The sequence below is a fragment of the Equus asinus genome, chromosome 3, assembly GCF_041296235.1.
Source record: "Equus asinus isolate D_3611 breed Donkey chromosome 3, EquAss-T2T_v2, whole genome shotgun sequence".
NCBI classification, from domain to species: domain Eukaryota; kingdom Metazoa; phylum Chordata; class Mammalia; order Perissodactyla; family Equidae; genus Equus; species Equus asinus.
The window spans coordinates 121,594,842-121,617,872 of NC_091792.1; the positions used below are offsets into that span (position 1 = coordinate 121,594,842).

The 23,031-nt window shown below is 41.6% G+C and overlaps 1 protein-coding gene across 1 annotated transcript in view; it reads left to right on the forward strand.

Moving 5' to 3' along the window:
* The window catches only part of SCFD2 (sec1 family domain containing 2), a 393,579-nt gene that overhangs the window by 341,099 nt on the left and 29,449 nt on the right, over positions 1 to 23,031 (forward strand). The window contains exon 6 of the mRNA XM_014853490.3: positions 13,233 to 13,378. Within this exon, the coding sequence (XP_014708976.1) occupies positions 13,233 to 13,378 (146 nt within the window). The remainder of the gene's footprint in view (positions 1 to 13,232; positions 13,379 to 23,031) is intronic.

Consider the following 23,031-nt stretch of genomic DNA (forward strand, 5'->3'; position numbering starts at 1 on the left):
TTGACCTTGCAGCCTGCCCTTAAAAGTGCCGGTCCCAAAGCATATTCCTGATGATTTTCCTTCCTTCAGGCTTCCCCACTGCGTGTTTTCTCACAAAAAGCCTCAGAACGGGGCCTAGAATTCTGAGCAGTCACATTCTCTCGTGACTGTACAAGTCCTTCCATGTCCACCGCACATCCCGAACCTGCCTAATAATAATAGATTTCAGCTGTCATTTATTCCTTTTTTCACCTGTTTTAAAAAGCTGAATTTGCTGGAGGCTTAAAAAGTAGTGGGGTTGGTTTTCGTTTTATTTTTTAAGATGATAGCTGATACATTTAAAAGATTATATGATGCATATGTTATAAAGCATAATTATATAATAAACACCATGACCTGTCCTGTCCCTTTGCTTTCCCCCTGCCAGACGTAACCACTTCTTGAAAGTTAGTATTTAGAATTCTTTCTTTTTAAAACAGTTTTATCTCATAGGGATGTAAAAACTAAACCGTGTAGAGTTTAGTTTTGCTTATTAAACAGACAAACAGAGTTCATGCAGCCAAGTGAGGCTGCTCTTCTCAAGCAGGCTTTTTGGGAGTTGATCCGCTCACACATGTGGCTGCAATAACTCAGAACCACCTGGGAGCTCTTTGTTTGAAACCTCCTGCAGAGATCATTTATCAGCTGCTCAGGAAAATCTGTGCTGTTGCTTTACAGCATATTTGGTCTGATTCAACTCTCTTTCCTCTTACGTCTATTTTCCCCATTCATTTATTTAAGAAATATTTAGTGGGCACGCCCTACTGTGCTAGAGATCATTGGTGAACCAAGGAGAGTGCGACTCCCACTGGAGCTTGTTGCTGCCCCTCCTCTCCTTTCCCTCTTTGTCGTTTGAGGGATAACTGTGGGCCACAGGACACTGAGAAGCATACAGTGAACCAAGGGCCCTTGGAGTCAGTGTGGGCTGGGAGCCCGAGAGGACACTGATGGAGGGACTTCGGGAAGTGGCCAGCCTCTGTGGGCTCTGTTGTGGGCCCTTTGTGGCCTCACCTGGATATTTCTAGCTCTCATTTTCTTTGTTAGGCCAGCCTCACTAACACACTTATGCAAGCATATTTCTGTCATTATCTCCACACCTGCTGAGGGGCCCCTGCCATGTGGTGGAAGGCAAGGACTCTACAATGAAAGGGGAAATCAGCCCGATAAGACCTGAAGTCTGACAACCCAGATTATGACTTTTTTACATGACAGGAACTTAAAAGTCACACTCGGTTGTTAAACATTAGATTTATGACACAAATACAATTGCCTGAGTAGTATAAATATAGAACCACAGAAACATGTATATATTTTTTCATTTATATATGCTATATAATATAATGAATATAAATTATATGTATGTATAATTCATGTGTTCTCAACAGCCTCCATATGACCCCTTCACCAGAATAACTGACGTTCTGCAATCCCGCTATAAATAGCATGACCCATTTGAAACGCTGACTGCTCCCAGCTCTGAGGCGTCTCCATGTGCCCGCACATCTGCTCTGCCTGCTGGAGCTGTGTGGTTCCCAAGGGTCAGTTATGTTTGTTCCCAAACCTGCTTCTGCCGGTTGTATTTGTTATTAAGTTGCAAACTTTAATTAAATGTTCTCACATACTGATGGAATATGAATTCAAAAAGAAAATTGTTTCAGTGGAAACCAAATTGAACGCTTTTGAAAGACTCAATAAAGATGAGTCATTTTAAAAGTGCTTTTGAATTAGATGTGAACAAGGCCCTTGTAAAAGATTGAAGGAAAAAAAGCATTAAAATCTAAAAGAATTCTACTCTCACATTGTGCTACAGGTGTCTGTAACTTCTTGTTCTGCTTTAAATGGACTAAAATTGGAAATTCTACAGAGCACATAACATTCTTTTTAAAAAAAAGAACTCTAATCAGCAGACAATACTCAGAGAAAAGACCTTGGCCTTTCTTCAAAAAATTAGTGAATAAACAGACATTTGTTTTAATTTTAAACAAAATTATATTTATATGCACACACACACACATATGTATACGTGTGAGAAAGAGAGGAATTTTTCATGCTCCCCCTCTTTGAATGACTTCCCTTCACCTGCCGGTCCCAAGCGCATTTGGGAAAGGAGGCTTCTGCGGTGTCACTCATATACCTGCAGGACTGCCCTGCTCACAAGTAGTCTTATGCATCAGCCTCACTAAAAGGCTTCAGATGTGACGCCACTTGCTAAGGTTTATGTGGTTTTTTATTTTGTTTGGCTTTGTTTCTATTTGCCAAACATTCATTGAGAGCCATGAGAAAAGACTCCATTATTAAAACCACAGTTTGAAAAGAGAGAAAAGGCATTGTCAGGCTGCTGGATGGATAAGGGAGGTCACGACTCCAGTGCTCTGGCCGAGTCACACTCCCGGGCCGACCTTTTCTCTAACTGCCCCAGGAGCCCGTAGAGGTGGGCCCCCTGCCGCCAGGGGTGTGCCAAGAGGCAGGAGAGCAGAGATGCAGACTGGAGAGTGGGCCTGAGCTTCTCAACCTCTGGGCCAATAAAAGGAAGAGGAGGCCAGCCTTGGATACCCTGGGTCCAGATGAGAAAAGGGCCTCTTGACCAGGTTCAAATGACGTTTTTGACCCTAGCTCTTCCCAAGCAGATGTGAGGGGCATTTAGAACTGTGAGGAGAACAATATCACTAAATAGGGATACATTTCAAATCCTATTCTAGCCATGCCCTCCTCCTGCCCCCTAGCTTAACCAGTCATACAGCTGACATGCTTTCTGTTTGACCTGCTTAAGTGTGTGTGCATGCGTGTGTGTGTGTATTTGGAAGGCCTTAGGTGAGAGGTACTTCAGCTCTGATTCAGACTGAGGCCTTGAACACTGCAGCCTCCTGATACAGGATACTTCATTTTCCCAAATACCTAAGGAATAAAACCAAACTTCTGGAGACCAGGTTCTTTTTTTTTTTTTCTCAATTTACATTCTCATTAACAGTGTACAGGGTTCCCTTTTCTCTACATCCTTGACAACATTTCTTGTCCTTTGTTCTTTTTTTAAAAATTTTTCTTATGTTAATGATAGGTTACAATCTTGTGAAATTTCAGTTGTACATTATTGTTTGTCAGTCGTGTTGTAGGTGCACCCCTTCATCCTTTGTGCCCACCCCACACCCCCCCTTCCCCTGGTAGCCACTAATTTGTTCTCTCTGTCTACATTTTTAAATTCCTCATATGAGTGGAGTCATACAGAGATTGTCCTTCTCTATCTGGCTTATTTCACTTAACATAATTCCCTCAAGGTCCATCCATGTTGTTGCAAGTGGGACACTTTTGTTCTGTTTTATGGCTGAGTAGTATTCCATTGTATATATATACCACATCTTCTTTAGCCAATCATCTGTTGATGGGCACTTAGGTTGCTTCCATGTCTTGGCTATTATAAATAATGCTGCAATAAACATTGGGATGCATAGGACTTTTGGAATTGCTGACCTTCAAGCTCTTTGGATAGATACCCAGTAGTGGGATACCTGGGTCGTATGGTAGTTCTATTTTTAATTTTTTGAGGAATCTCCATACTGTTTTCCATAGTGGCTGCACCAGTTTGCATTCCCACCAGCAGTGTATGAGGGTTCCTTTTTCTCCACAACCTCTCCAACATTTGTTACTGCTAGTTTTAGATATTTTTGTCATTCTAATGGGTGTAAGGTGATATCTTAGTGTAGTTTTGATTTGCATTCCCCTGATGATCAGCGATGAGAAACATCTTTTCATGTGCCTATTGGCCATCCGTATATCTTCTTTGGAGAAATGTCTTTTCATGTCTCCTGCCCATTTTTTGATCGGGTTGTTTGATTTTTTTGTTGTTGAGTTGTGTGAGTTCTTTATATATTATAGATATTAAGCCTTTGTCAGATGTAAGATTTGTAAATATTTTTTCCCAGTTATTGGGTTGTTTTTTTGTTTCAATCCTGTTTTCATTTGCCTTGAAGAAGCTCTTTAGTCTGATGAAGTCCCATTTGTTTATTCTTTCTATTGTTTCCCTTTTCTGAGAAGACATGGTGTCTGAAAAGATCCTTTTAATACTGATGTCAAAGAGTGTACTGCCTACATTTTCTTCTAGAAGGCTTATGGTTTCAGGTCTCACCTTTAGGTCTTTGATCCATTTTGAGTTTATTTTGGTGAATGGTGAGAAAGAATGGTCAATTTTTATTCTTTTACATGTGGCTTTCCAGTTTTCCTAGCACCATTTGTTGAAAAAACTTTCTTTTCTCCATTGTATGCCCTCAGCTCCTTTGTCGAAGATAAGCTGTCCATAGATGTGTGGTTTTATTTCTGGACTTTCAATTCCGTTCCATTGATCTGTTCACCTGTTTTTGTACCAGTACCATGCTGTTTTGATTACTGCAGCTTTCTAGTATGTTTTGAAGTTGGGGATTGTGATGCCTCCCGTTTTGTTCTTTTTTCTCAGGATTGCTTTAGCAATTCGGGGTCGTTTGTTGCCCCATATGAATTTTAGGATTCTTTGTTCTAATTCTGTAAAGGATGTCATTGGGATTCTGATTGGGATAGCGTTGAATCTGTAGATTGCTTTAGGTAGAATAGACATTTTAACTATGTTTATTTTTCCAATCCATGTACATGGAATGTCTTTCCATCTCTTTATGTCGTCGTCCATTTCTTTCAGAAAGGCCTTGTAATTTTCATGGTATAGGTCTTTCACTTCCTTAGTTAAATTCACTCCGAGGTATTTTATTCTTTTTGTAGTGATTGTGAATGGTATTGTGTTCTTGAGTTCTTTTTCTGTTAGTTCATTATTAGAGCATAGAAATGCTACTGATTTATGCAAATTGATTTTATACCCTGCAACTTTGCTGTAGTTGTTGATTACTTCTAAAAGTTTTCCAATGGATTCTTTGGGGTTTTCTATATATAAGATCATGTCGTCTGCAAACAGCAAGAGTTTCACTTCTTCCCTCCCTATTTGGATTCCTTTTATTCCTTTTTCTTGCCTGATTGCTCTGGCCAGGACCTCCAGTACTATGTTAAATAAGAGTGGTGATAGAGGGCATCCTTGTCTCGTTCCTGTTTTCAGGGGGACGGCGCTCAGTTTTTGCCCATTGAGTATGATGTTGGCTGTGGGTTTGTCATATATGGCCTTTATTATGTTGAGGTAGTTCCCTTCTATGCCCATTTTGTTCAGAGTTTTTATCATAAATGGCTGTTGGATCTTGTCAAATGCTTTCTCTGCATCTATTGAGATGATCATGTGGTTTTTATTCCTCAGTTTGTTGATGTGGTGTATCACGTTGTTTGATTTGTGGATGTTGAACCATGCCTGTGTCCCTGGTATGAATCCCACTTGATCATGACGTATGATCCTTTTGATGAATTGCTGAATTCTGGTTGCCAAAATTTTGTTTAGAATTTTTGCATCTATGTTCATCAGCGATATTGGCCTGTAGTTCTCTTTTTTTGTACTGTGCTTGTCAGGCTTTGGTATCAGTGTGATGTTGGCCACGTAGAATGTGTTAGGAAGTGTTCCATCTTCCCTAATTTTTTGGAATAGCTTGAAAAGGATAGGTATTAAATCTTCTCTGAAAGTTTGGTAGAATTCCCCAGGAATGCCATCTGGTCCTGGGGTTTTATGCTTTGGGATGCTTTTGATTGCCATTTCAATCTCTTTCCTTGTGATTGGTCTGTTCATATTGTCTGCTTTTTCTTGAGTGAGCTTTGGGAGATTGTAGGAGTCCAAGAATTTATCCATTTCCTCTAGGTTATCCATTTTGTTGGCATATAGTTTTTCATAGTATTCTCTTATAATCCGTTGTATTTCTGCATAGTCTGTTGTTATTTCTCCTCTTTCATTACTGATTTTGTTTATTTGAGCTTTCTCCCTTTTTTTCTTTGTAAGTCTGGCTAGGGGTTTGTCAATTTTATTTATCTTCTTAAAGAACCAGCTCTTTGTTTCATTGATCCTTTCTACTGCCTTCTTTGTTTCAATAGCATTTATTTCTGCTCTGATTTTTATTATTTCTTTCCTTCTGCTGACTTGGGGCTTTGTTTGTTCTTCTTTCTCTAATTCGGTTTGGTGTAGTTTAAGATTGCTTATTTGGGATTTTTCTTGTTTGTTAAGATATGTCTGTATTGTGATGAATTTCCCTCTTAATACAGCTTTTGCTGTATCCCATATGAGTTGGTATGGCATGCTATCATTTTTATTTGTCTCCAGGTATTTTTTGATTTCTTCTTTAATTTCTTCAGTGATCCATTGCTTGTTCAATAGCATATTGTTTAGTCTCCACATCCTTGTGCCTTTCTCAGCTTTTTTCTTGTGATTAATTTCTAGCCTTGTAGCATTATGATTGGAGAAGATGCTTGTTATTATTTCAATTTTTTTAAATTTGTAGAGGCTTGCCTTGTTTCCCAACGTATGGTCTATCCTTGAGAATGTTCCATGCGCACTTGAGAAGAATGTGTATTCTGCTGTTTTTGGATGAAGTGATCTATATATATCTATTAAGTCCAATTGTTTTAGTTTTTCGTTTAGCTCCACTATTTCCTTGTTGATTTTCTGTCTGGATGATCTGTCCATTGATGTGAGTGGGGTGTTGAGGTCCCCTACTATTATTGTGTTGTTTTTAACATCTTCCTTTAGGTCTGTTAATAGTTGCTTTATGAACTTTAGTGCTCCTGTGTTGGGTGCCTAGATATTTATAAGCGTTATTTCTTCTTGATGAAGTGTCCCTTTGATCATTATATATTGTCCCTCTATGTCTCTCTTTACCTGCCTTATTTTGAAATCCGTTTTGTCTGATATAAGTATTGAGACACCTGCTTTCTTTTGTTTGCTACTAGCTTGAAGTATTGTCTTCCACCCCTTCACTCTGAGCCTGTGTCCTTGGAGCTGAGGTGTGTTTCTTGGAGGCAACAAATTGTTGGATCTTGTTCTTTAATCCATTTTGCCACTCTGTGTCTTTTTATTGGAGAGTTCAATCTGGTTACATTGAGGGTGATTGTTGATGCATGAGGGCTTAATGCTGTCATTCTGTCACTCATTATCCGGTTTTCCTGCATTACCTTTGTTTCTCGTCCTGTGTGTTTTAGCCTACCCATTGACTTCTGCAATTTCTTATGCTGGGTTTCTTAGATTTTTCCTTATTTATGTTTTGTGTCTCTGTTCTGTTTTTTAGTTTAGTGGCTACCCTGAAATTTGTATTTAGAATCTTGTGTATAATATAGTCCATTTTCTGGAGACCAGGTTCTTTTGAAAAGGTTCCCCAAGCACCAGAAAGATTCAAGCCTGCTCCCGGAGAGAACCAAGCAGAACGGCAGAACTAGGCAGACTGGAGTAGGGAGTACAGCTTCATTTCAGCCGTCCCAGGAGGCTCGTCAAGCTAGTCAGCCTTCTCTCCATTTTAACTTTGTTGTTACTGGAAGTGTGGGTCCCTGCTGTGTACAGAGCCATGGAAAGCACTGTTCTCACTCTGTGGCAGTAAAGGGACTTCAGTAAGTGGAGACGGGTGAGAAGGAATGGAGGGAGGGTAGCATGGACACAGGAGCCCTGTTTTGTTGCCTAAAGGAGTAACTGGACCCTTGCCCAAGAATTCCCCAAGCCCCCCAGAGAAAGAAATTGCAGGGGCATGAGTCATCCCCCTTTTTAGAAGAACACAGGAGTGCCCTGGGGGACAGGGGGCCTCCCTTATCAAGAAGTAAGCAACTGAAGTGTACAGATTGGGCTTGGCTAAAGGCTAGGATCAGCTTCTGGCTTATTATCTATTTAACTAAGTGGATTAAATGAGAATTGACTGGAATTGTACACTTAGAGTTGCCTTACAAAACGCTGTTATCTCAGAAGCCAACTTAATGGAACAGGCTGTCAGAGGCTTATTAGAAGTAACTGAATACAGTGCCTCACCCAGCAGAGATCCAAAGCAGAGTGTGCAGCCAGGCCTGTGAGACCCCACACTTTGTGTGGCCACAAGAGATGGGCCCGGGGTCTAGCTGCAAACCACACCATTAGGGCCTCCCCCCAGAGACAGGCCCAGGTCTTCCCAAGAAGAAAGGCACTTGCCACTCACTCCATTTTAAAAGCATTTCTTCAATGTTAAGGGTGAATTGTGTATTTTGATCTTTTACGTATGTGGTCTTAGCACATGTGAAAGACAGCAGAGTGGAGTGGCGAATAGGACCGTCTTTGGAGTTAGACTGCAAGGGTTTGAATCTTAGCCTGAGTATTTACTAGTTGAGGGACCTCATATTACTTACCTTCTCTGTGGCTCGGTTTCCCCATATGCGAAGTGGCAATGGTAATGGTACATACCTCATTGGCTTTCTGTGGAGATTCAATGAGCTAATATGTATAAACTTCTTAGAATATTGCCTGGCATAAGTGGTTCTATAAGAGAGCATTCAGTGATTATAGCTATTACTATTATCACAGAAAAGAATTCGTCCCATGTCATAGCTTTTGCACCCGCTTCTCCTTTAGCTACTAATTGCAGAATTCAGAATGAACTGCATTCACAGAGGAGATTCCAAATGGCAGGAGGCAGTGTACACGGAGGACTCAGATCTGTGACAGAGGGACGTTTTGAACCCTGACTTTGCCAGGGATGGCGATGTGATCTTGCACAAGTCGTTTATCGTCTCTGGGTCACATTTCTAAAGTGTGTGTGTGTGTAACTTTCATTATAGGGTTTGGGTGAATGAATGTAAATCCTGCTTTTGGTGAAGTTTCATGTAATTTTAAAAAATGCTCAGAGACTGATAAAAATGAGCCCCTTGGGTCTGGTGTCCTAGAAACATGTACCTTGAGGACACTTGCTCTGAGGATGACAGCCACGTTGGAAAGAGCTGATGGTTTGGACAGAAGTTGCCCTTGGCCAGTTCGTTTGAACAATAGAGATAACTGACTATTTTTCAGAAAAGTTTTACTTTATTTGTGAATTTAGGATTTTGTTATTTTCCTTCCAACAATTTCTTTGACAGTCTTATTTTCTGTTGGGTTTGTTTGAGTTCAATTTACCAGTAATCTGTAAACACTTCTGTCAAATAATCTGCTTCACAGTTGTTCTAACTCTTTGCAATTACACAGCCTTTGCTTAATTAATTCCAATGTATAATCCACAATTTCCATGTATAATCTATAATTTTCGGCAATCTATAATGCCGTAGACAGTTCTGTTCCACTCAGCCTAATGGATGAATGTCATATTCCTCACTTACCAAAAAATTGAAATAGAACTAATATGAAAATTTGTATGAGTCTTTCTGTTCTATAGAAAATGAATTACTTAAGTAAAAAATTTTAGCCTATTAACTGAATTAGAGGAATCGAAATACCATGCATGGTATTAGAACTAATAATATTTCCATGCCTTTTTTTATTTGAAAGAATATTACGTAATATATATATTCACATATAATTGATATAATTTCCTCTATTGTAAATGGCTCAGCCTGAGAGTTTAAGGAAAGAAGCCACGTGAATGAGTAAGAGGCTATAGCCTTCCAGGGTTTCTTCTGGTTGATGATTGACTAAAGCACGGGCTGATGTGGGTCAGCTAGAGCTGCAGTGTGGGGACTGAGCATGGTGTGGCATCAGTAGATGCTTTGTACGTGTTGATCTCAACTTTTGCTGGTTATGAAGCTCTTTAAGAATCAGGAGGAAGTTACGGACATCCTCCTCAGAAAACAACACCTTTTCTCCCTTCCACAAAGCTTGGCAATGAATTGGGCATTTCTAGAAACCAGGAGACAAAGACTGGGCAGAGAATTTTTATGATACAGTAAGAAATATATATATATTGGTCTTTGTCCCCAGTTCCTGAACACATACAGCTCTTAAAACCCTTGAAATTTCCAGAGTGATGAGAGTGTCTTGTGTGCTAATAGAATGAGTGGTGGCTGGAGGCCCCCAGATAGCTTCACATCGGGGCTGGTCACCAGAAAAACCAAGGCATGTTTAGAGGGTTGGAACTTTCAGCCCCACCTTCCAACCTCCAAAGAGGAGAGAGGGGCTGGAAGTTGAGTTAATCACCAGTGGCCAATAATTTAATCAATCATGCCTATGGAATGAAACTTCTATAAACACTCCTAGACAATAGGGTTCAAAGAGCTTCTGGGTGGTGAACACATCAAGGTACCAGGAAGGTGGAGCCCCTGAAGAGAGCATGGAAGCTCGCTGCTCCTTCCCCCATACCTTGCCCTCTGCATGTCTGCCATTTGACTGATCCTGAGTCCCATCTCTTGTATTACACTGGTAATAGTAAGTAAAGTGCTTTATGAGTTGTGTGAGTCATTCTAGCAAGTTATTGAACCTTAGGAAGGGGTCAAGGGAACCCTTGATTTATGGCTGGTTGGTCAGGAGTGCAGGTGGCAACCTGGGATTTGCAAGTGGCATCTGAAGTGGGAGCAGGCTTACTGGTGTCTGAAGTTGGAGCAGTCTTGTGAAATTGACCCCTTAAACTATGGAGTCTGCACTAACTCTGTGTAGTCAGTGTCAGAATTGAAGTGAATTGGAGGACATTCAGTTGGTGTCTGGAGAGTTAGAGAATTGGTTGAGGTGGGGAAAAATCCCACATATTTGGTGTCAGAAGTGTTGTGAGTATAAACAGTTCAGAATTTTTGCCCTCCCCTTAAGAGTTGTTCTGTACAATGTCCCTCAGTAATTAAGGGTATGCGCTCATCTACTCACATGCCACCCCACCGTGTCTGCTGCACTGTCCCTTTGGTTGTCCCTGTGTACTATAGATACAGTCCATTTAGGTTAGGCTTGTTTGGTCTACCTCTACTCCCTAAAAACATTTTCTCTCTTTATTAAAATCAACAGTGTCTTCTCACTTCACACCCGCTAGGATAGCTACAATCAAGGAGATAGATAATAAGCATTATTAGGATGGGGAGAAATCGCAACCCTCTTACACTGCTGGTGGAAGTGTGAAATGGTACACTCACTTTGGAAAACAGCCTGGTGGCTCCGCAAAAGGTTAAACCCAGAGTTGCCATAATACCCAGCAATTCTACTCCTAGATATATAGCCAAGAGAAACAAAACTGTATGTCCACACAAGAATGTGTACAGTAGTCCTCGCTTATCTGCGATTTCACTTTCCACAGTTTTAGTTACCCACAAACAACTGTGGTCTGAAAATATTAAATGAAAGAGAGAGAGACCACATTCACATAACTTTTATTACAGTATATTGTTATAATTGTTCTATTTTATTATTAGTGATTGTTGCTAATCTCTTACTGTGCCTAATTTATAAATTAAACTTTATCACAGGTATGTATGTACAGGAAAAACTATAGTATATTTAGGGCTCAGTACTATCCCAGTTTCAGGCATCCACTGGGGGTCTTAGAACATATCCTCCACAGATAAGGGGGACTACTCTACATGCGTAACTAGCAGCATTAGTCATAATAGCCAAAATGCAGAAACCAGCCAAATGTCCATCAACTGATGAATGGATATACAAAATGTGGTACATCCATACAGTGAGTATTAGTCAGCAATAAAGACGAGTGAAGTACTGACACATGCTACAACTTGGATGAATCCTGAAAACATTATGCTAAGTGAAAGAAGCTGGTCACAAAAAATCATATATTCTATGATTCTGATTTACATGAAATGTCCAGGATAGGTAAATCCATAGAGACAGAAAGTAGATCAGTGGTGCCTGGGACTGAGGGTAGGGGGAAAGGAGAGTGACAGTTAATGAGTATGGAGTTTCTTGTTGAGGTGATAAAAGTCTTCTGAAATTGATTGTGGTGATGATGGTTGTGTAATTACATGAACACAGTAAAAGCTATTGAATTGTACACTTTAATTTAGTTAATTGTATGGTATATGAATTCTATCTCAATAACACTCTTCCAAAAAAAAAGGAATGCAGGCTCTGGATCCAGGCTGCCTGTGTTCAAATCACTGTGGAAGCTCTGGTGTCCTGAGACAAGGATGTGGGTGCAAATGCTGTATTTGGAAAGCTGTCCCAGGAAGCACAGTCAGGAAGGGGGGAAGTGAGACAGAGAAGGAAGGAAAGCCAAGAAAGGGGGCATTAACGAGTGAGTAACTGCGGTGGGCAGCTGGGGCTCAGTCCTGCTGGGGCCCCTCAGAAAGGCTATGAAGGCCACAATTCAGAATTATCCCCTAAGGGATGTGAAAGCTGTGTTGTTCCCACGAGTGCTGACTTCCCAGCACTTCCAGCCTGCCCCACAAAAGGCCAGGCATGTTTGTACAACCAGAGAGCCCTGAGACAGGAAGAGAGGGAGACAGAGATGGAGAAACAGAGAGATAGAGAGACATGCAGGTACTTGAGGTAGGAGTCAGAGTACGCAGGAACTGTTCCCCAAACCTACAGGTGATGTCCAGGGTGACTGAGCAGATAGGGCAGAGCACTGACAGGGTCTGCTGGCAGGAGTGTTCCTTAACCTCTCTGCGCCTTGGTTCCCTCATCCTTAAAATGGAGGAAAGAATAGCTCCTCTCTCTAAGGGTGATGTGAGGAGTAATGAGCTAATGTCTCTGCAATATTTAAGACAGTCAAATATACTCATCTTGAATCTTTCTCGTTTTTGTTTAGCTCCTGACATCCATGATCATTTCTCTGTTGAATGAGCTTTTAACAAGATAGAGAATAAATCCATCTATTATAAGTTTCAAAAAGAAATAGAATCATTGCCGAGAACAGTCTTCTTATGGGGCCCCCTTTGTGTTTTTTCGGCTTTGAACGGCTGCCTTTTGAAATAGACCATATGCTTTGTTAGCACATTAGACAGATGCCCATCCCAGCCAGTTCTGTTACTGGAGAAAGTCTATAATCTCTCTCGTTCTCGCTGTTCTTTTTTATGGAACCTGTTGGTGGGATTCAAGCGAGAGAGATTCATCGCAGCACCCTCCTGTATTTTTCCTTGTGTCTCCTCGTATTTTCCTAAAGTTGTGTTCTGAGGGTAGGAGACCCTGGGGAGCTTTCTTTCTGTGAAACTTCTGCAGTCTAGGGCTTGAAGCCAGTGGCTGGATCCCAGGCAATTCTGAGTTCTACTTCTGTCAGAGGCATTCATACTCAGTGTGTTTCATTGCCCCTCAAGGATGGTTGAAACAGCCCAGTTGGTGAGCAGCCAGGAAAAAGTAGGGTTAAAAAACCCCAACTGCGTTACATCGAGCTCAAGCTGTCATGATTAAAACTGAATTTAAAGATTTGTTCACCAGAGAAAATCTCTCTGGATTGTTTCAGGCTGTGACTCTTCAATTAACCTGACGTTTCACAAATCCAAAATTGCCGTGGACGAACTCTTTACTTCGCTTCGGGATGTTGCTGGAGCTCGGAATCTCATGAAGCAATTTAAGTCTGTGTATGTTCCTGGAAATCATACCCACCAGGCAAGTACTCACGTTTTAAAGTAACCATCTAATCTGTGTTGTATTTTTAGGGTTCAGAGACTACAAGAAGAGTTTCCATTTTAACCTCTAAACTGAGGGATTTGTTCTAAATGAACGCCAGTCCCCTTCCAGTTCAGAGTTATGGGTTCCCCTGAATCCGAAAGCTTCTTGATTCATTTGCACCACAGGTCTGATGCAGTGAGATGAGCGCTGGACTGGGGTTTGGCCACTGCTTTATAACTGTCACAGACCTATTCTGTAACCCTAGGCAAGTCCCTTCACTTCTTTGGGCCCCCGTTACTACAGGTGTCAGGTGAGGGGCTGGCCTTAGATAATGCCCAAGTTTCTGGATCTAAGCAGTCCATGAACATTTGGAACAGTTAGAATACTAAAATTACCTAATAATATTATGGGCAGGAAAAAAGGAGTCTGTGACAGAAAAAAACATTTTTTATTTAAAATTCCCCTGCCAGTTTCTAAGGAGACTAGGGAAATTTTGTGAGGATATTTTGACCACTGAGTAGGAAGATGGTATAAGAATCTAAGATTACAGAGGTAATTGCTCTGCAAAAACTCAGCAGGGGAGGAGCCATAGAAAGACCCAAAGGAAAGCTTCAGGAGTGAAGAAAGGCTGGAGCCATCAAGGCTGGACAGTCTCTCTTGGACAAGGATGGTGACAGAACTCATGCTGCTGGTGGCCAAAGATGAGCTTTCAAGGAAGGACAGATGTTTCTGATGGAAAAGCTCATTAGGTTTTGCTGTGGAGTGCATGAAGAAATCTTCTCCGTCTCCCCATGAAATCTTGGGTAAAATACATTCAATTTGCTAAGGCTCTTTGGAGGGTTGAATGTGCCATGAGTGGGGTCTATGATATAGTGAGGGGTTGAACTTCAGGGTGCTGACTCTTTCAGGTGGGAGTGTAGCCAAGAGCTAAGGTTACCCACTGCAGCCTAGCAAAATCCAGGTTCTTCCTCCCATATACTCATAAAGTAGCTGATCCTCAAAGAGAACGCCTACATCTGGTTTTTCCTTTGATCCTCACAACAAGTAAGCCAGAGACGTATTATTATCCCCAGATCCAGGAAGGCCACAGCGACTTGCCACAGGCACACAGGTGGCCAGGGCCAGATGCCAGGTCTTTGCTGCCAACACAAAACCTCCTTTCCCACTATACCCTGTTCTCATGGAGGCTCTAGAAATATTCATTGATGGTGCCGATAGCCATCTGAAATCAGCGACCAAGATATGAAAAATCTTAGAAACTGGCACTCAACCTAGTGACATAAATTCCCATCCTTCTTTGTTCAATGATCTGAGAACACCGCTACCACAAAATACGGATGAAATCACTCAGATAATCAACCGTATGTAGTTCTGTTACTAATAAGATCACCAATCTTAAATATGGCAGAATGGACAAGTTCTAGTAAGACATGATAGACCTGGTAATATATGATGAAATTTAGACCAAAGAATGTCAAGAAGCAAGTGACTCCCAAAGTTGGCAAAGGGAAAATAAACCACTAAAGTAATGAGGTCTTTTCAGTTTTATGATCATAATGGTGACTAACTTGGCCAACTTCACATAAACATGTACTAGCTATAAATCTTGGGCATGATAAGGACAATGATAAGTTTCCTAAATTTTATCTCCCTACTGCCAACACTGTCATTTCTCCAGACCTCAGAACCCTGTCGTGCAGCCATGGCCTTTGGAAAATCAACTTTCCCTGTTGTGTATACTCCCCTTACAGTGAGTCAATAATATCAACACATTCACCAAAAATCCTAAATGTCAATGAGTGGGAAGTGGGGTCAAGGCAAGGAAGATGTGTGTATCATCAGGGGATTAAATAAATAATGATACACACAGTGACATGCCATGCAACCATTAAAATGGATGGGGCAGACCTAAATGTGCTTAGCAGGGACTATATTTGAATCCTTGTCTCAGGCTCTGCTTCTTGGAAAACTCAGACTGAAACAGAGGTTCACAATCTATTAGGTTTTCACCTACCTGTTTAGATCATTTTGTAAAGCGTTATTCTATTTTTGTTAAAAATAAAATGAAAAGTATATGGGTATGTATATTTAATAAGTCTTTAAAAATATAGGAAAAATTTATAATAGCTACCTTTTCGAGGACAGGGTAGGTTGGATGGACAGGAGGACCTCTGACTTCTTGCTCTCTATATAAAGAGTTTTTATGGGATTGTGGGTAATTTTTACCTGTTTGGGCTTTTCAATATTTTTTTACTTTAAAGAAGTTTTTATTCACAGATGTAAGCCCTGTGAGGACAGGATTTTGATCTGGTTTGCTCACTACCATATCCTCGGTGCCTAGAGTGGTATCTTGCACACAGTGGATGCTTAATAAATATTTGTTGGGTGCATCTTGAATGCAATACACATATTGCATGCATATATTGAATGCATATATCTTTTTCATATATCAGAGGATTTGTTGGGACACAAAATGTGTGTAATTAGGAAAGGACAGATGTCCAGGCTAGAATCAGAGTCCAGCTGTGTCTAGTTCTGAAGATGGGTCTTGGCTAGGCAACTTTCTGCCCATCTCCCAGTTTGTTCCTTAGCCCTGTGGCCCCAGGAAAAAATTTGTGCTTTCTATCTAGCTCCATGCTGTTTCTACGCAGAATCTAGTTGAGATGTCCTGGGGTCCCCAGGAAAGCACTAGGCCTGGTCTGGCCCTGGGTTCTTGTTCCAGCTCTGACCAGTGCTGTGTATCTGGGCTATCTCCCCTGGATCTTGAGGCCCCTGCCAGCCCCAGCTTCTCTCCCAGTGCACTTCTCTCCTGCTCCAATGCATAAGAGTTGGCTTTCAGATCCACACATGTTTCCCCTGCTAGCACTAGAGTCACCTCTTATTTAACCTTCATCCTTTAGCCCTTTAGGAAAATGTGTCAGTCACAGCTCACAAGCAGAAAGCAGACACCACTCTTGTCATTTTAAGAAGAACATGATTTCATACAAGGAGTTAAGTACTTATAAAATCTCTGGAAAAGCTGGAGGAGTGGGATCTAGACTGGATCTCTGGAAATGAGCCCAGAACATCGCCACACACTCCTGACCCTCCAAGGGAACCAGTACGTCTGCCACAGTCAGGAGAGTGGGCACGATGGGGACCATGAGGCTGCCACTAAAGCTCTTATCTTCAAGAACATACCATCAAAGCTGGAGACAGCACCTGTGTTTGCTCACCATGGTACCTGCAGAGCCTAGCTCAATGCTTGCCACCTAGTGGGTCAGTGGGTGGGTGGGCAGGTGGATGGATGGATGGATGGATGGATCCTGAACTGTAGGTCTAATCCAGAAGGGCATTTCTTAGTGAGAGGGGGTTAAGAGCAGCATTTGGGTTCATAGCTGAACTCTGTCACCTACTAACTGTGTGAACTTAGGCAAGTCACTTCACCTTTCCGTGCCTAGTTTCTCCTCTGTAAGAAGCTAATAATAGTAGCTCCCTCATAAAAATGCTTTAATGATTAGATGAGTTAACACATATAAAGCCCTTAGGACAGGAGCTGACACACAGATGCACTGTGTAAGCATTTGCTATAACAGTCATAATAAAGGACAAAATAAGCCTTCTCTCTGCCCTCTTTTGTGGCATTTTGTCTTTTCCTTTGCTAGGAGATGGGCTACACAGAAAGGGAGTCATTCTTAGGCTGATTGTCCTGTTAGCTGCTGTGTACGGCAAGAGTTTATTGCTGACTCCCATTTGTTTGGAAAGGTTGTGTTTGTTCGTAACTCTGTTGACTGGAAACCTAAGCCCCCAGTTTTGCCTGTGCAGTTAGTCTTCTTATGCTTTCGTTTCTTACTGTAAATGTTCAAGTAAGAACAGTTCCAGTTAATGGAAGGCTTAACCTCCTTCCTAAATGCCACAGTGTTTGATGTGCTGCTGTTCTTCAGCTGAAGCATCGGGAGGATATTAGGCAGATGTCTCAGCAGAAGAAGCTTATGAGCACTTTCAGACAAAATATGGTATGGCTCTTGCATGACTTGCTTTGGCAGAAGTCTCAAAGTGCTGTGCTGAGCTGGAGAAAACTTCCCACAGATGCTGACTGTCTTCTGTGCCTCTGGCATGATGAACAAGAGCATTTAGAACCAGCATTGCCCAAGGAGGCTTGATTCATCTTGTGCCTGGTGAAATATGGCTCTCTGAACAGTCTGTAGGTCCAGTCTCTTTGTCAACAATCCCAAGTCCTGGCCACCAGCTGTTCTTTTCCAAGTGCTGAGCTCTGCTCTCCCTCCTGATTCTATCTACCCAACCCCAGATCTAGTAGGCTTCTTCCTGAAATAACCAACGTGAGATAGGACTAAACTGAGGGCCAGGAAACTTGGTCTGTCCTGTAGTCTATTTGTGACTGCCTGTGTGAATGCAGGTGGATTAGTTAATAGCTTTGGGCTTTGTTCTCCTCATGTTGAAGTTGAAGGGACTACACTCAAAATTTTAAAAAGTCATCTGCTTCTGGTTTAAAGGATGGTTGGATGGATGGATGGATAGATGGATGGATAGATGGATGAAAAGACAAACAAATGAACCACTTTTTAATCTGCAGAACAAATCATTTCTTTTAAGAAGATGAAAGGAGAGAAAAATCAGACAGAATAGCAAAAAATAAATAAGCCATGAAATAATCAAAGCCACGAGCAGTTTTGAACAGATGTTTTTCTATACAGTCGTGGATTGAAATAAAATGAATACCCTCTCCACAAGTCTAGTTTTCCTGGGAAGTTGGTTGTTTACAGTCAATTTTTCAATAAAGGGAGAGGCATCCTCAGCAGCAAGACAGAGAGAGTCCCTGGCTGTACCAACACCAACCAGCAAAGCCAAGGTCTGCAGTGCCAATTGACGGGGATGTGGTTGTGGCAACAACTCAGGTTTCCTTGGACACTGACGTCTTAGGCCATCTTTGAAGGTGCACCAAGTTCAAGAAGATGTTGGAGTTAGACTAGCTTCTCAAAATTGTCTCTGACTTATGTGTAATGTCAGAAACTGCTGCTATACGCAATACCTTTCTTCAAGAGCTAGAATCAGGTCAATTAAAGAGTCTTCTAGACTTGATCACACATTATCTCCACCACAAAAGAGTAACCAGAGACATAGATGCAAATATTTTATTTTTCATTTTTTGATTAAATATGGTATTTTTCTTTTTTTTAATTAAGATTATGATAGAAAATATGGTATTTTTAAAGGCCAAGTTTTTTCTGGAAGAGATACTGACAATATAAAGAAAAAAAAAAAAAGAAGAGTTTCTGGTATAAGATCGATGTTTTTGAAACTTCAGCTGTTTCATGTGTAACACCCATCAGGGGTCTTGTTAGGCTCTGCCAAACCTTCAGGCTAGCTCATGACACTGTCATAGAAGCCACGTTATGATGTTCATGGCTCTACATACTTTTGGTTTCATGGGCCCTTTCTTCTCTAAAAATAAAAATGTTAAAAATTATATTGTACAAGTGAATTGGTGTGGAGACAAATATATTAATATTACAGATCAAAACATTATCTTTGACCTGAAAGTTCATTTTTTCCTTTTGATTTTAGAAGAAATTAATACATTTTCACGAGTCCCTAAGAGTCTTGTTGGCCCTAGGCGCTGTGTGTCTGTACCTAATGGATAAGTTGGCTCTGTGGTCATAGCCCCCACTTGGCACCAGTTTGCCCAGGACAGGAACATAGCTCATCATCGGCGAGCAGCAGGCATTTTTCTTCTCTGGAGTAGTCTTTGTGACTCTCCATGAAGCAGTCCACATAGCTATCCAGGAGCTACTGAGTTTTGCCCTGAGGTGACAGCTCAGGAGTGAGGGAACTAGACTCACATGGTGGGAGGAGGAGAGCAGGAATCCCCTGGCTTGAAAACCTCATGTCCTATAAGAGCCAGTTTCTCTGGAACAACACCACAGGTATAGTTCCAGTGTCCCTCCGAGGGACGTGCCCATTGACGCAAGAGTCATCATACTCAGAGGAGCCCAAGGCTCCGGCTTTCTATTCAGTGTTTTATAGTTGGCCCAGTCTAATGCAATTTACTAAGCAGGGGTTCTTTTTATCATAAGCAATCTTGCCTGGCTAGAGTTTGACATTCTTCCCTTATCAGGTTTCCAGGGAAACAGAGCTAGAAAGTTAACTAAGGGTCAAATTCTTATGCAGAAGGGAAAAGGGCTTAATAATCCTCTGCCTACGACATGCAACTTACCAGTTGTTAAGGAAATAATTATATTAATGTTTCAATTCAGACTTTATAGTGTGTCTGTGGCAGAAGCAAAATGCTATATGTTCCCCAAACTCCATTTCCTTTTCCTGCTGGGCATAGTTAATCACATTTTCCAGATTCCCTTGCAGGTAAATATAGGTTTGTGACTAATTCTGAGCAATGAACTATGGGTGGAAGTGATACAGATCACTTTCAGGCTGAGCCTCTAAAATCTCTCTGGAAATCCTTCATACTCTCTCTTTCATCATCTGCGGATGAGATGTACAGGCCTCAATGTGGGATTCCAGTGCCCTAGGGAGTGCGGGAGCCACTCAGTGGCAGGAACTGGGTGTCTGAATGGTTGTCTAGGGCACAGACCCCCTTCTGCCAACATACATAGGATGTGACATAAGCGAGAAATAAATGAATGAATTTGTCTGTTTTTAGTTCCTCTCCTTTACCCCCTAAAAGGGGAACTGGCAGAGAATGTTTGATTAGGAAAGTTAAATTGCTGTGGCTAGCCCTCTTAATATTGAGGCAGACTACACGACTAATCTCCCCTCTGACCCTTCCTCAAAGTATGAGAAAATTCTGAGCAGGGCACTTGGGGAAGACATCTGTCTCCCCTGTCACCACCTTCTTCATGGTCCTTTCTGAGAAGTGGGCAGCTTCTGGCTGAAGAGAGAATTCCGTGACTGTCAGAGGTTTGTCATCCAAGAAGCCACTGCCAAAGCAGTTCATTCCAATCAGACTTCAGTGACATGATCTGGGGGACAAAGCAATCCAAGTAAGTGGCTGAGAGGAAGGAGCCAAAGGTTCCCGTTATTAAAACCCTAAATGGAAAAACTAAGAAATGTGTTTGCTGAGGAGTCACGAGACCAGTACTGCTTTGGACCTGAGGATGTCTTTTCCCAAATCGTGCTCTTTAAAGAGACAGTGTTATTTGGTTGTTCTGTGCTGAGCTAGTTTAATAAAGAATTTAGAGGTCTTTTCTATATAATATTTAAGTGGGAAAACCTATCTCTAAATTAAAAATAATCCTTATATCATTTAATGTACTTTTGGCTACAAGCGAAAATAGAAAAAACCCAAACTGGCTAAAACAAGACAGGTAATTTATTGGATCCTATGACTTAAAAGTCCAGAGAAGGGATAGGTTCAAGTGGTCAGGGGCATTGCTGGGGGGATGCTGGCAGGGACAGCAAATCAACAGGGAGCGGCCGGTTCCTGCTTGCTGTTCCTGCCTTCCCCTCTCCCTTTAGGACCTGCTATTGGCAGACTCTATCAGACCCAGATGGCAGAGCACCAATGGTTTGCAGAGACCCAGGCCAGCATCACAGAACTGAGTACAGAAGGCAGGGTTTGGAGTTGAGAGACAATAGCTTAATAGTTATCACATCTCTCTATAGAAAATGATATTTCAAAATTGCTGTCATATGAAAACAAAATCAGAGAGAATGTAGCCAAGAAATGAGTATTACAGAGGTGTGTCAGGCAGTTAATTAATAAAAGCATTTACGTTATTTTTCTGGATTATGTGATGTGTTTGTTATCTGTTACTTTTCTGTATTTAAATTGTGGTTTCTTTTCTCATTCTAAATATTACCTAAATACCTTAAAAGTAAAATAAAATCAAAAGGATGTACAACCTTCCTCAATAATGTGCAATGATCATAAAGTCCCAAGAATGAAGGTGTTGGGGGCTGGCCCCGTGGCCGAGTGGTTGGGTTCTAGCGCTCCGCTTCGGTGACCCAGGGTTTCGCCAGTTCGGATCCTGGGCATGGACATGACACCACTCATCAGGCCGTGCTGAGGCCGCATCCCACATGCCACAACTAGAGGCATTCACAACTAGAATATACAACTTTGTACTGGGGGGCTGTGGGGAGAAGAAGGAAAAAAGAAGATGGGCAACAGATGTTTGCTCAGGTGCCAATCCTTAAAAAAAAAAAGAATGAAGGTGTTAAGGGAATAGCACTTGCAAATCTCTGCGCACCGCCCAAGGGGAACCCCTGCTCAGTGGGCATTTCCTCTTGGGCGCTTCATTCCCCAGAGCTTAGCTGAAAGTGGGGCAAGGGGGAGAGCGAGATCCCTAACCCCTCCACACTTCCTCTTTTCCCTGTCTCCTCAGTCTACACTGGGGCTGCTGGAACCCTGAGAACAATCCTATGACCACTGGTACACTGTGCCTTGCACAGGGGAGGCACTGAGTGTGGGTTTTAGCTGGATTCCAGAACCACCTTGTTCCTGTGTCTGAGCTCTTGTCAGAATCACTACTCTTGCTTTTCTTGCAGAAGGTGCACCCTGTGGAGAGCAACAACTGTTTTTGTCTTTTGTAGGTTGGGGGGCATACTCTCTCCTCTCTTAAACATGAAAACCTATGTGTATTTCTCTGTGGTCTGCTTCAAGTTATTCTATATAACTGTATATAGGCTAATAAAACAACTGTAAGCTGGAAGGAAGGAATGGCCTTTTATTTCTTTATATTCCCTTCGTGCTTTGTATCAGTTAGAATTTCATTCATTCAGTTGCAAGTAGCAGAGATCTGAAAAATAATGGCTTAAACATACAAGGTTTTGTATTGTCATGTAAAGTGGGTCCTGATTTAGTCTGTCCCTGTTATGGTTATGGTGGTCCCACCAGTCATTGCCTGCCAAGGTTTCTTCCAGCCCTCTGCTCCAGCAGCTCTAAAGAATGGCCCTGTCTTCCACAGTGGCTGCTGGAGCTCCAGGCATCACCTCTATGTTCCAGGCAGCAAAACAGAGAAAGGGGAGGAAAGCATACCCTTCCCTTTTAAAAAAGGAGGCTTTAAAAAAAAAGTCCCACTCCCCTTCTACTTACATCTCATTGTCCAGAACTTAGTTACGTGGTCGTGCCCAGCTGCAAGGAACACCGAAGGATGGAGTCTTTTAGCCGATGTGCCTGAGTAAAGATTGGATTCTGTTACTAAGGAAGAAGTAGATGAATATTTGATGATAATGCATAGTGTTGGTCAAAGGACTTCTCCTTGAGGAGCAGTTTAAAGTTTGTTTAAGAGATTAAATGTTCAGAAAGGCTGACATGATAGGAGGGCCCTCCAGACAATTTATTCAGGGAAGAGGTTTTGTAGAATTCAGAGGCCATTCCACATTCCATCACCTTTTTTTTTATCATCGAAAATATTTATTGGATTATTTTATGTTTCCAGAAGTATACCTGTTAATTTTGGAAAATTTGAAAAAAGAAAAAATAATGTCCTCTACTCCCAGAACCTAGAGATAATCCTAGTTAACATTTTGGTATGCTTTACTCCAATCTCTTTCGTGCATAGATAATTTATTAATTTTTAACAAGTAAAAAAAAAGATCAGGGGCCAGCCTGGTAGCATAGTGGTTAAGTGTGCGTGCTCCGCTTCAGCAGCCCAGGGTTTGCAGGTTCTCATCCTGGGCGTGGACCTACG